Genomic DNA, 13,973 nt, shown 5'->3' on the forward strand with positions numbered 1-13,973 from the left:
AAGTATTTCTCTGTAAGAATTGATTGCTGGACTCAGTGTTTTCTCAAAAGGCTCATTAAAAGAACCCTTGATATCACAAGGACTTTGTTTAGAGTTTTAAAATATAAAAAGTATTTTAGACTTACCTTAAAATGCAATGTTGGAAATTTTTTATATAAATTATTTTTATCTCTTCTCTTAAAATATGTCATATTTCTTCAGTTGGAACTATGCAAGACACACACACACACACACACACACACACACACACACACACACACGGTTCTTTATTGCCTCAAAGGCAGATGGGCAGGCTGTGACTTTACAGAGTCAAGTGTCCTCTGTGTTCTGGTCGCTTTTGACAAACATTCTTTTCCGAGTGATGACTGGGTCATTCTTACAACGCCCATCATTTTATGTATTGCTTTTTATGACTGTCATTAAAACATAGGGCCTAACTCAAAAACATTTAATTGTGCCTCTTTTGTGAGGTTGAAAACAGCTACTGTTTTTAATCCTAGAATTTTCCAGCCCATTTCATTGAACGGGTACTGGAATTTATTTATTTAGTTGGTTGGTTTTTCCAGACAGGGTTTCTCTGTGTAGGCTTGGCTGTCCTGGACTTACTTTTGTATACCAGGTTGGCCTTAACCCTAAACCCACAGAGATCCTCCTTCCTCTGCCTCCTGAGTGCTGGGATTAAAGGCGTGCCCCACCATGCCTGGCTTGGTGCTGGAATTTATTACAAACAGAATTATTTGAATAATTTTGTCTAATAATCCTTCCTGTATTACTTACGTAATCGTTCCCATTTCTTATGCCCTGCCTAAAACAGTATCCAATACCACCCCATTGGCGATAAAGCCATTCTCTCTTTCTCAGCTGTAGACTTGAGAGAACGTTTACTTCACAGGTTAAAGTTCTCAATATGATTCCACCTCAGAGCCCAAGTTGATTTCTTCTGTATGATAATAATTAGTTGTAATTGAAGAGAATAAAGCTAGTAGGAGCCAGGCGTGGTGGCACATGCCTTTAATCCCGGAATTAGTATGAGGCCAAGCAGAGCAATTCAGTCAGAAGCTGAGAGAAACCAGTTTGAATGAGTCAGCATGGAGAGGAGTTTGAGCCAAAACAGAACCACCCAGCCAGACCTCAGAAACAGCTAAAAAGGGGGAGCTTATTCAGCAGTAAGTCGCAGAGGCTAAAAGCATTCTGGGCCCAGGTTAGATTGGGAGGGAGGCTAGAAACTTCTGGGACAGGGCCTAGGTGAGAGACAGAGGCAGTGAGCCTCCCAAACAACAATTAAATTGGGTGAATGAAAGTTCCTTTAACAGCTTAGCACCTGCATCACAGCTGGTAACTAAGAAGAGTTTTCTGCTCATCTGTCTGAGTCCAGAGCTTGTAGCTTAACAGTCCACCATCTATGTGGTTATCACACTGTCTTGGTTGGAACTGGGTTGCAACTAGCTGTCTGTTTTTGGTTGGAACTAGGATTTCGCCCTTGATGTTATTAACTCTGCACATGAATGTTGGAAAGCGATGGTTATGAAGAAATCCGGCCAGGAAGCTATCAATTGGTAAGAACATACGTCTTTTCTGCAGATATAATGTTAATTTATTGTCAGTTTCCAGTAAGCCACCATGTAGTAGTACTGAAGTCCCAGAGTTTCAAAGAAAGGAAGGAGTTCAGTTAGTTTTCACTTAAAAATTACAGAGCATCTCTTTAGTGGTCACTGCTGAGTGCTGGCCGTCACTGACAGCCAGGGGTCCAAGGTGGCTCATTTCTTCCAAATGATTCCTATTTCAATAAGATACAGTGCAAGTAAACAAATACTTAATGCAACCTACTGTGGTAGGTGCAAAGATGGTATAAGAACAGCAGTTTCAGCCGGGCGTGGTGGCGCACGCCTTTAATCCCAGCACTCGGGAGGCAGAGGCAGGTGGATCACTGTGAGTTCAAGGCCAGCCTGGACTACAAAATGAGTCCAGGACAGTCACCCTGTCTTGAAAAACCCAAAAAAAAAACAAACAAACAAACAAAAATAAACAACAACAACAAAAAACCCAGCAGTTTCCAGTGCGTAGATAAATGGTTATTTTGTTTACATAGAAATGACCATGTCATTTCTTATAAACAGTAAGAGCTGCTGTTTTCCTTTTTTAAACCTGTATTTATTTCATGTGTGTGTGCATGTGTATTTGTGTATACCTCAGCACATATGTGGCAGTCAGTGGACAACTTGCCAGAATCGTTTCTCTCTTTCCACTTTATAGATTCAGGGGTGGAATTCAGTAGATGGGCTTGGTCTTTAGCACCTTTGCCTGCTCAGCCATCCTGCAGCCCAAGTTCAGTATACGTCTTCTTGTCCAGCTGGCCTGGACCACTAAAGGATTAAGAGGAATCAAACAGTAGTAACTTGCACACATTCCACTTTAATTTGAAGCATCTAAATATATACTTATTTACCAGTTTCTGGCTGTTGGATTAAGATCTTTCCTACATAGAGTCCATGTTGGCTTTTCCCTACATCTGTCTACTAGCAGAATATGAAACAGAAAATAAAGACCCTGACTCTGAGTCCTGCCTCAGCCTCTCAAGTGCTAAAGAGATGGACCTTGCAAGAGTGTAAATGACTTTCTCATCTTTATGCCAAAGAATGTTTTCTTGGGCGTCCCTTCAGTTGTGGGCTTTAATCCAACTCTTCAGCACCAAAGAGGCCTGCCTCTCCAGCCTCATGATGTCTCCTCTGGCCTCCTGATTCAGCACCATCTTGGTCATCACCTCCGTAGCCTCTTGCCCTCTGGGCTCACACACCACTGCTGTGTCTAGGTGTACAGCTCGGGCATTAGTTGCTCTGCTGTGTATTGACGTTGAGCTTTAGCATGTCATAGCAGGCCATGATACAAAAGGTAATGTTGGCCAAAAAACCATACTTTCACTTATCCCAAATTATTTATGTTCCAAAGTTGCCTTGTTTTGTGTTGTTTTTCACCTTCCTGGAGTAAGATATATGTAATTCATGGAACATACTCTTGTAGCATCAATGAGATGGCTTGGCAGACAATAGCACACACACACACACACACACACACACACACACACACACACACGCATGCACGCATGCACGCACATACAAACTTTTTTATATGCCACTCAATAGTACCAGTTCTATCTAGTTCTGAATATATTTACCCCACTGTCATTTTCTTCTACAAACTGTAGAGGCTATGACTCAAAATCAGCAGATGCCTCACGTCTTTGTATTATCTCCCCCTTTTTCCTTGGTTGTGGTTGCTTTAAAGTGAAAAGCCTTAACAGTGTGTACCCTGGACACTGATTTTGATACCGTCATGACAGTGAGCCTTTGTCATACTTAAGACTGACTTAAAGACAATAATTTTCCATGCATTAAAATTCCATATTCTTGACTCTATAACTTTTCTTTTATACTCATTATTTTCAGGTAGTCATTTCTTTCTTATTAATCTACTATTTTGTAGTTATCTATTTTAATATGTCTTTAATTTCTAAATATAATTTGTGTTGGTGTTTTTTCTTTTCTTTTTATCCTTTAGCATTTTTTATTCACTTTACATCTGATCATAGCACTTCCCCTCCTCTCCTCTAGATCCCTCTCTCCCTCCTTTTTCCCCCTCCCCAGTCCTCAGAAAAGGTGACCCCCCCCCCAACACACTTCAGCATGTCAACTCACATCAGGACTAAGTGCGTGCACTTCTCCCATGGCCTGGCAAGGCAGTCCCAAAAGGGGGGAGTAGTCAAAAAGCAAGCAACAGAGTCCATGTCAGAGACAGCCCCACTCCTCTTACTAGTTGACCCACAGGAAGTCTAAGCTTCCTATAGGCTACATCTATGTGGAAGACCTGGGTCCAGTCCATGCATGGTCCTTGGCTTCAGTCTCCATAAGCACCCCTGGGCCCCTGCGTTAGTTAACTATGTTGGTCTTCTTGTGGAGTTCTTGCTTCCTCTGAGTCTTTCTATCCTCCCACTCCATTCTTCTGTGAGGCTTCTTTCTCTTCCTCCACCTAATGTTTGGCTGTGAATCTCGGCATCTGTTTCAATCCATTGCTAGGTGCACCCTCGGAAACGACAGCTATGCTAGACTCCTGTCTGCAAGCATAGCAGAGTATCATTAATAGTGTCTGAGGTTGGCTCTCTCCCATGGCGTGGGTCTCAGGTTGGGCCAGGAATTGGTTGGACATTCCCTCAGTCTCTACTCTATTTTTATCCCTGCACATATTGTAAGCAGGGTAAATTTTGAGTTGAAGCTTTTGTGGGTAGGTTGATGTTCTCGTCCCTCCACTAGGAGTCCTGTCTAGTTAGAGGGTGTCTCTTCCGTCTCCATGACCCCTGCTACTACTAGGAGTCTCGGCTAGGGTCACCCCCATACCCTCCCAGAAGCTTACCCTATGCTATGGCTCGAGCTTGTCTCAGAGATGCTCCAGCCCTCGGTTTCTCTTCTCTCTCCAAACCTTCTGGCCTCCCACCCCGACTCTCACCACATGTACACCATTTTTGATATTGGTGATTTTTCACCTTGGCTTGGGCACTGAGATTGTGCACGTACCGTACAACAATAAATGATTTCTTTATTTAGTTTTGCAATGCTAGGACATTAATAAATTTAGAACAAAATATTTAGTATCTCGAAATAAAAAGAAAAAAGAAATCACATTCTTTTGTCCTATTTTCAGTCACATTTTTTGCAATAGGTGTGAACACCCAAGTCAGCCATTTAGTGATTGTCAGCTTCTCCTACAGGCCTTTATTTATTTGAGAACTGAAAAGACTTAGAGATTGCAAGTTATGTAAGGACTCATTGGCTCCCTTTTTATTGCCAGCACCTAGAAAAGTCCTCAACACACAGTATAATTTTTGAACTTGCAAGTGAATATAAATCAATGTTGGATAAACTTTTTCTTTCTCTCTTCTTGCTCTGAGACAGCTTCACTACATTGCCCATATTGCCTTGCGCTTCTGTGCTCTGGGCAGACCCTGTGCTCGTCCTCCTTCCTGAGCTCCACAGTAGATGGGAGTACAGGCCCACAGCACCACGCCCTGCCGACCAAGCCTGAGACAGCTCAGGGATGCATCTTACACCTTCAGGCGTGCAGAGTACACACTATGTCATAAGTTCCTGACAGAGGAAGAGTGTACACACACAACACACACACACACACACACACACACACACACACACACACACACACACACACGCATGTACATGTTCTTATACTCTAGACCAGCAATTCTCAACCTGGTGCTCCAACAACCCTTTCACAGGTGTCACTTAAGACCATTGGAAAACGCAGATAATTACATTACGATTCATAACAGTAGCAAAACTAAAGTTATGAAGTAATAACAAAAATGATTTTATGGTTGGGGGTCCTCACAACTTGAGGAACTAAAGGTGTGCAGCAGCAGGAAGGTTGAGAACCACTCCTCTAGATGATCTGTGTTATTTACTAAAATACATACTGACTTTTTGGCTAACAATATCCCACAATGAAAAAGCAGTTGAGCCAGCTGGCTTATACCAGTTACCTGTCAAATATTTCATTGGAAATTAAAAAGAAGAAATCAGTGTTTTAAAGGGGTCTAATGCTGGCTTTCATAGTGTTCTTTCCTAATGCTCCTATTGTGTCTTCCTTTTGTTGTAGAAGCAGAGGGCTGCCTTAGAAACAGGATTATCAGATTCAACAAATGCAAAATGCACAAAGTTCATTTTGAATTTTAGAGCAACTGGTTCTTAAAATAACATGTGTTTGTGTTTATTTTGGAAAACAAAATTTAAAAAAGGTTCATGTGAATTTTAAACGTAGCTGGATAGTCTGCATTTGTCTGACAGCCCTACTTACAGAAGCTCCTGTGTGCGCGCACCTCTGCTTGCCCAGAGAAGAAGGCGTTAGGCTTCATCGTAGTAACAAACTGTGTTGGGCAGGCTTATCTCACACCATGCTTGCGCTGAAGAACTAGCCCTTAAGACCTTGCAGGATCTAATTGTTTTGTCTGCTGCCTTTTATTTTATTTTAATTGTTTGGTTATTTATTTATTTTTATGTGTGTGGGTGTTTTGACTGCACATCTCTGCACCAAATGCATGCATTGCCCACAGAGGCCAGAGGAAGGCGTTGGATCCCCTGGAACTGGAGTTACATATCGTTGGGCGCCTCGTTGTAGGTGCTGTGAATTGAACCCCGGTGCTCTTAGCTGCTGAGCCGTCTCTGCAGCGCTCTTCTTTTTATTTTCAGTCTCATTAGACACAGCGGACTTCGATCCTGCTGGTTTCAGCTTTGAGGCTATTCAGACATGAGCTATGGAGAAGAAAATGTAAAGTTGTAACTTAAACTATGTCTGCCGCTTTTCATCAAGCCTTTTCACACAGAACCGGGTGTGCTGCACGTGCCTGTAATTCCAGAGCAGGCGAGGATGAGGAAAGGCAGTGGCAAGTTCTGTCCCAGCATGGGGGTGCATAGCAAAAGACTACCTCAAAAACAAACAAACAAACAAACAAATGAGTCAGATCTGGACCAGCGAGGTGGCTCAGCAGGTAAAGGTCATCAAGCTGATGTCCCGAGTTCAGTTCCTGGGATGATATGGTAGAAGGAGGGAAATAACTCCTAGAAGGTGTCCTCTGATTTCCACATGCATGCAGCAGCAAGTGCACCCACACACACACGCACAAATAAATAGACACAAAAATGAGTACTGTTATTCAAAAATCCATAGAGTATATTTATAAATTAAATGTTGTTCGTGGCCAAAATGAAAATAAGTTCCACACAGCGTTACAGTGAGAAGCAGGATGATTTTGCCCGTTACAGATAGGTGTAGTCTGAAAAATAAACACACGAATGGACAGATCTTCTTCACAGAGACTCCCAACATAGTTCACAAAGCAATTGTAAAGATAGATTCGTTAATGCGGAGCTGTTAGGTCCGTGTGAGAGAGAATAAGTGTTTATGTCTCCTCCATCCATCTCTAAGGGACAGCCATTGCTAGTCACTCTTTCCTTTGATTAAAAAGCGTGACTTGGTCCTAGCTCCTTTCTCTAATAGTGTTTTCTACATCCATTTCAACCTGCCAGCTTTTCTGTGAAATGTTTAGAACTTGGCCTTCCTTTATATACGTAAGAGGGATGGTAGCCTCTGCTGTCACCCGGAGAGCAGGGCCTGTGTGGTGGTGGCATGCCCTGCGGTCTACCAAGCAAAGGCTTGAGCTTCCGAGCCCGTACTGGAGACCAAGCTAAGGCTCAGCCTTTCTGTTATCGTTCCGTATCATTTTCTATGGCAGTCTGTTTCTATCCTTAGTTTTCTGTGTCTTTCCAGTTCCATTGCTTAGTCCATAGAGGAAGCTGTCTCCACTTAGTCTCACTCTGTGTGCCGGATCTGATTCTTAATAAAGGTGAAATGTAGTGGGATGTTTCTGTATACACCAGGAAACTATTTTGATATTATAGCATTTTAAACTTGTTTTACTTGTGTGAGTGCAGGGCTGTGTATTTAGATTTACATGTAGAATAGCTTTAGGTGCCCTGGTCTGCATTTGTGCTGTTCCTTCGTCATATGGCCCATGTAGAGTGTTGGAGGTTGGTTTTCTTTTGGCAATTGCTCATCTTTGGTCATGTTAACTAACACTCTTTTCTTCTGCAGCATAAATGTGCACCTGTGTGATAGTCCTTACCGATGCACTCCAGAGGAAGCAAGATCATTAGTTGAATCGGTAAGGGGCCAGTGTCCAGGATGTCTTTTAATCATGTACATGTCAAGAAATCCCTGATAGAGGTTCTGAAATATCTAGCAAGGAAACACATCAAGACCTTTGGGAAGCAAAAAATAAAATAAAATTACGCTATTGAAATTAGCATTTTTTAAGCAAGCAATTTAAATGAAGCTATTAAAACCTTCTAGCCTCATCCTTAAATTTTGGGTTCAAATTGCCCACGTGTTACCAGTTCCCTGCCTTCTGTGTACATTTTATATTTGCTCTCTGCGCTCTTCTGTCCCAGCCATAGGTTGTCCTCACATTGTCCTCATAGAGCAGGTGCGTCTGGCTCAGGAGATTGAAGTACCCATACCCCTCATGGTGTCGGTCCCGTGTCGCTCACCTACAGCAAGCTCTGCTTCTCTGGAAGCCTTGGCGCTCTCCACCTTGGTGATCCTGCTTCATGGAGGCAACTGGATTTACCAGCATATTAGTTCTTAATTAGAGAACACTAAATAGGAACATTAATATTTGGATAACTAGGCATATGAAGTGTATTTAACAGAGATCTCAGGCTTAAAAATCCTCCTCATAAATTAAGAGCTTTTAACTAATTACGAGCGAGAAACTAGTAAATTTAGGTCTTTATAAACAACTAAAATGTTCCTAAATGTTATTTGTTCATTATGGCTGCTTTTAATTTGTTGGGTTTTTCTCACCACTAATTCGTCAGCTATTCAATTATAGCCTGCTCTTTGATACTCAGTGGTAGAGTGCATACTAAAATAAATTTTAAAAAATGTGTGACCTTCTGAAAGTATAACTATATTAATGTAGTTTTATGTTAATATAGTTATAATTTTAATAAAAAATAAATGCAGATGCAAAATAGATAGTCTTTTACTAGGCAGTAAATACCATGTTGAAAAGTAAGCAGGAGCAAGGGAAACACTTGCAAGAAGAGGACAGGAATTGGAGCCCTTAGCGGTGGCCTGGGTCAGCCTCGCCGGAAGCCCGGCACTGTGGAAGCGGAAGGAGTGAGCAGACTGAACGTGTGCAGGGAGACGCTTCCAAACCCAAGGCCGCAGGGCAGAGGATGCCTGTGTCTGAGGTGTGGGACCCTGAGAACTGCAGTGAGTTTCACACTGACTCAAGTACTATACTGAGTTCCACAGCAGCCTGGGCTAAGTAAGAAGATGCAATGTGGTTTCGTAGTTACCAGGTTGCCCGAGGTTTTAAAGTCTGATAATACTAGACATTTTCAAGTCCATGGGAGAAGGAGAGGCCCCAGACTCAGTGGTTAGCTTGGCAGTATGGATGGTTATGTTACCCCAAAGAACGCTGAGGAATTCTTACTGAGACTGAGGATGCTTCTGACGCGTTGTTCTGAAAGTGTCCTTCTAGACACTGAGATACTAATGCATGTGCTACAAAGCCAGCCATGAAAAATGTGAAACTAGGTATCAGTTGATAGAATTAGAGAAATAAAGTGTACTTTAACACTTGTACTTGTCATGTTTAAGAATCAAAACAACTCTGAGATTCCATCTTACACCAATCAGACTGGCTAAGATCAAAAACTCAAGTGACAGCACATGCTGGTGAGGAGGTGGAAAAAGGGGAGCACTCCTTCATTGCTGGTGGGAGTGCAAACTTGTACAACCACTTTGGAAATCGATCTGGTGCTTTCTCAGAAAATTGAGAGTAATGCTACCTCAAGACCCAGCTATACCACTCCTGGGCATATACCTGAAAGACACCTTACCACACAAGGACATTTGCTCAACTGTGTTCATAGCAGGTTTATTCATAATAGCCAGAATCTGGAAACAACCTAGATGTCCCTCAACTGAAGAATGGATAAAGAAACTGGTACATTTATACAATGGAATACTACGCAGCTATTAAAAACAAAGAAATCTTGAAATTGGCAGGCAAATGGATGGAACTAGAAACGATCATCCTGAGTGAGATAACCCAGACCCAGAAAGATGTACATAGTATATACTCACTTATAAGCGGATACTAGCCCAGCATAGATGTCCCCTGAGAAACTCTACCCAGTGAGAGATCAGGACAGATGCTGGGACTCTGAGCAGAGTGCTAACAGTGGTGTGGAAGGACTTAGAGCATTCAGGAGCCCCACAAGGAGACCATCAAGACCGGCAGATCTGAACCCAGGGAGGCCTGTACAAACCATTGCACCAACCAGGGTCAATGCATTCAGTGAACCTAGACCCCCTGTTCAGATCTAGCCAATGGACAGCTTATTCTCCACTGTTGTGGTGAGAGCAGAAACTACCTCTGACATGAACTCTGGTGCCCTGCATTTGATCACTTCTCCCTTAATGAGGAGGCCTGGCAGGCACACAGGAATAGGAAACAGGCTATCTGGATGAGGCCTGATGGGGTGGGGGAGGAGGTCCCCTTCTGTCAGAGGTCTAGAGGAGGGGAGTAGGGCAGAAGAAGGGGGGAGGGTGGGAATGGGAAGATACAAGTGAGGGGCTAACAATCAGGAAGTAATCTGAATAAATTATAATAAATTAAATTTTTTTTAAAATCAGGAAAGAAAGAAGGTATGGAGTTGGGTGGGTAAGGAGGATCTGAAGGGACTTCAGGGAAACTATAAGCAGATATATTGTATGAAAAAAATGTTTCCGATTAAAATCAGGGAATCATTGCTAATACTGAAGAGTTAAATACTAATGCTCGTTAAGCCATGATTGTTAACTTTCTCTTTTGTGTTTTTGCTTGTTTGTTTTTGTTTTGTTTTGTGTTTTGCTTTTCAAGATAGGGTTTCTCTGTTTAGCCTTGGCTATTCTGGACTCAATTTGTAGACCAAGCTGCCCTTAAACTCACAAAGATCTACCTGCCTCTGCCTCTGCCTCTCCGAGTGCTGGGATTAAAACCACATCTGGCTGGTTTTCTACTTTCTAATTTAAATATCATCCTCTTTAATGTGAGAAAGATGTTTCTTAATCGTGATAAAACTCTGTCATTATCTAGCTTTTCATAACGTTTGTTCTCTTTTAAATAGGGGCTTATGTATTCTAAATATATTTAACCAGTCAAGAAATCTTTCTTAACAATGGAGAAATAACATTCTTGAAATTATTTTTTAAGTAATGTCATGATACCTGTTTTAAGAGATAGTTTTCTTGCTCCTTTTTTTGCAATGCTTTTTAGGCTAACAAGAAATCGCTCAATTATTTTATATTTTTGCACCATCCGTTTTCTGTCTCCAAAACGTCTGGCAGTACTAATTAGAAACAGATGTTAATTTTAGACAGGAAATTTAACCAGTGAATTTTCCAAAGAATTTTGTAAAATGTAATGTACAACTTTAAAAGATACAACAATGTCCAAATACGAGAAGGTGACTGACTGTTGGTGTGCTCTTACACTTGTTTTAGCCTGCCACCCTCAAAACCAGCCTAGTTAAGCGTGGTTTTGTGTGTTTGCAAGGAAGCTGCGTGGGATAATAGTGTTAATTCTCTATGCCTGCTTCTCTTTCTCTGTATATCTCAAGGAAAATTAACCAAGTAATTTCTGATGTGGGGGATGTATTAGGGATCCAGCTATGACTGATCAAGACCCTTGCTTGGGTCAGATGGCAAACATGTTAGGTTGGATGTGGGGGAGGGTGACCGTACAGGCTGCTTAGAGCTGGTTCGTGGGTGCTGTTGTCTGAGTGTGGTTTGAAGGAAAGTCTCTTCACGTACTCAGCCACAGGGTAGAGTGCTCAGGGAACTGCTTGTTACTGATGGAAAGAGGATTTCTGAGCATGCTTTCTTTTAGTTAACTCCACATCTAGAGCTTGTTTCTTAGAAAGAGTGAAGCAGCCCAGTAAAGCAGAAGAAGTCTTTACTTTTTTAACGTTAGAGTCTATAATCTCATGAAAAAATATTTCTGGGTTTACTTTCCATATTAATAAATATTAAATATGTTAATTCTTTCCTGTTTTTATCTTTTAGGTCCCAAGAACTTCAGTGAGTAAAGCAAGCAATATACAAGGTACACTATGTTTGTTTTAAATGGTATTTGCAGTTTTAAGAAAGAGAGAGGGAATGTGTACTTTTTGGAGTCAATTTTGTCCTTCCACCATAAACTCAGGTCATCAGGCTTGCCAGCAGGGACCCTCACCCTGAGCCATCTTACTGGCCTTCTTATGGTTCTTGAGAGCAAAATGTATAAATTTGTTTATAGTAGTGGAGATAGATAGATAGATAGATAGATAGATAGATAGATAGATAGATAGTCGAGTGTGGTGGTGCACACTTTTAATCCCAGCACTCGGGAGGATCTCTATAAATTCGAGGCCAGACTGGTCTACAATGCAAGTCTAGGACAGCCAGGGCTACACAGAGAAACCCTGTCTTGAAGAAGAAGAAGAAGAAGAAGGAGGAGGAGGAGGAGGAGGAGGAGGAGGAGGAGGAGGAGGAGGAGGAGCACAATTGTGCCAGGTGTTGGTGGTGCACACCTTTAATCCCAGCACTTGGTAGGCAGAGGCAGGTAGATCTTTGTGAGTTCGAGTCTAGCCTGGTCTACAAAGTGAGTCCAGGACAGTCAAGGCTACACAGAGAAACCGTGTTTCAAAAAATAAAACAAACAAACAAAAAGAAGCACAATTGTTATTTTGAAGCTAGATTGTTTGATGACGTGGAGATGAAGCACTCTCCATCTGCCTTGCTCCGACCTCCTCATTGCTGCTATAGTTATAGTGTGCTCCTGTGCCGCTTACTAACGTGATGGCTGCACTGCAGCTCTGTGTATGTGAGTGAAGTAATGAGAGCTTCCAGCCTGTTGTGCTAAATTTTATTTTATTTTGTGTGTGTGTGCACTAAATTTTAGATGACTCCAGAAACTTGAGTCTAAGATTTATTTTGTTATCTCTAGGTATTAAGTCACTTATTTTAACTGAAAGTCTTAAAACCAAAACATATCATAGCGTTAAAACTAACTTTCATGTCTTTGCTTATCATGATTTGAAGCTGTTTTGAGAGGCAAGTAAAAGTATTCTTCAGTAACAATTTCAAAATGTAAGCATATAGACATACCGTGCGTCTTTCAGAATATGACGAGGCTTTGGCTTTTTAATATAAAATGTTAGGATATTTAACTTAATGGATTTAGAAGAAAATTGAGAACAATTTACTGCATCCAATGTGAACTGTTCAGACACCATTCCATGGGAAAGAAGGTGTGGTCCTCATGTACTGGCCAGAAAGGCTTTCTTTGTAGTACATATCCTTTGGGTAGTTAATGAACATCAAATTTTACAGCAAAAAGGTTTTTCTAAACCTTTCCTATTTTTGGTAGAGGGCTAACTTCTGTACTGTTTACTAAAGACTAAAGTGCCTCTCAAAGTGGACCAGAAAATACTATGAGGTTCCAGAATTTCTAATGTAGTTTTACATAAAGCTTGAGACAACTGAGAACACAGGAGACTTGGAGGTACTAGCTCATCTTACGTAGAGAGGTGACATGCTAATATTATAGAGACTTTTGAAAAAGTCTTTCTAAATACTTCCAATAGATCTAAACATGTCTTATTCCTCCCACCTCCCCCTCCCACACTTTAAACAGAAGACGTGTGGCACTTCCTTGGCAACTGAGGGGAACACTGGAGGTTTCTCCATCAGGACTTCAACTTCTGAGGACCCCTGAGGCTCTTTTTCCTTTACTGCTCTTTTGAAGCAAGCTGATGACCATTTGATGACTTCCTTTCAAGACATCATTGTTCTAAAACTTTTAAAATAAATTTGTAAATAAACATTGATATTTTGACCTTCCCTCCCTTTTAGATATTTATTGATAAAAGAAGATTTCATTTAATTTCATAGCAGAACCTAAAGGCATTGTTTGACTAATGACTTCATTTGCTTTTGTGTCTAAATGGTTAAATGTCAAAATCACAAATTTAACAATAAAATTTTTTTTACCAGTAGCTACTATTATTTCCATATCTTCTCTGTTTTCAAGTCCATCACTGATAAAGGCCTTTTAAACCGAGCTGCCATCCCTTAACATTGTATGGGTAAATATGTTACATGATTAAGGCTCTTTTCTCTGATTTGTTGTTTTAGGGATCCTTACCCCACCCAGCGTTTCACTCCATCCCTTTGGTTTTAGTTCTCACCTCCATGGAGGTTTCCGATCCACAGAGGAAGAACTCAGCTTAGACATTGCTTTAAATGCCCTGAACCCCTCTTGTCCAAGCTGCTAGAGTTTCGTTCACCCTTGAAACCATATTGAACCCCACTTTATT

General features: G+C 41.3%; 1 protein-coding gene across 1 annotated transcript in view; it reads left to right on the forward strand.

Moving 5' to 3' along the window:
• Window positions 1-13,644, forward strand: part of PPA2 (inorganic pyrophosphatase 2) — a 71,331-nt gene extending 57,687 nt beyond the window's left edge. The window contains exons 9-12 of the mRNA XM_084757281.1: window positions 1,471-1,556; window positions 7,654-7,723; window positions 11,680-11,719; window positions 13,292-13,644. Of these exons, the coding sequence (XP_084613407.1) occupies window positions 1,471-1,556; window positions 7,654-7,723; window positions 11,680-11,719; window positions 13,292-13,320 (225 nt within the window). The 3' untranslated portion in view covers window positions 13,321-13,644. The remainder of the gene's footprint in view (window positions 1-1,470; window positions 1,557-7,653; window positions 7,724-11,679; window positions 11,720-13,291) is intronic.
• The last annotated feature ends 329 nt before the right edge of the window (window positions 13,645-13,973 follow it).

The sequence above is a fragment of the Acomys minous genome (genome assembly GCF_964271855.1).
Source record: "Acomys minous genome assembly, chromosome: 14".
NCBI classification, from domain to species: Eukaryota; Metazoa; Chordata; class Mammalia; order Rodentia; family Muridae; genus Acomys; species Acomys minous.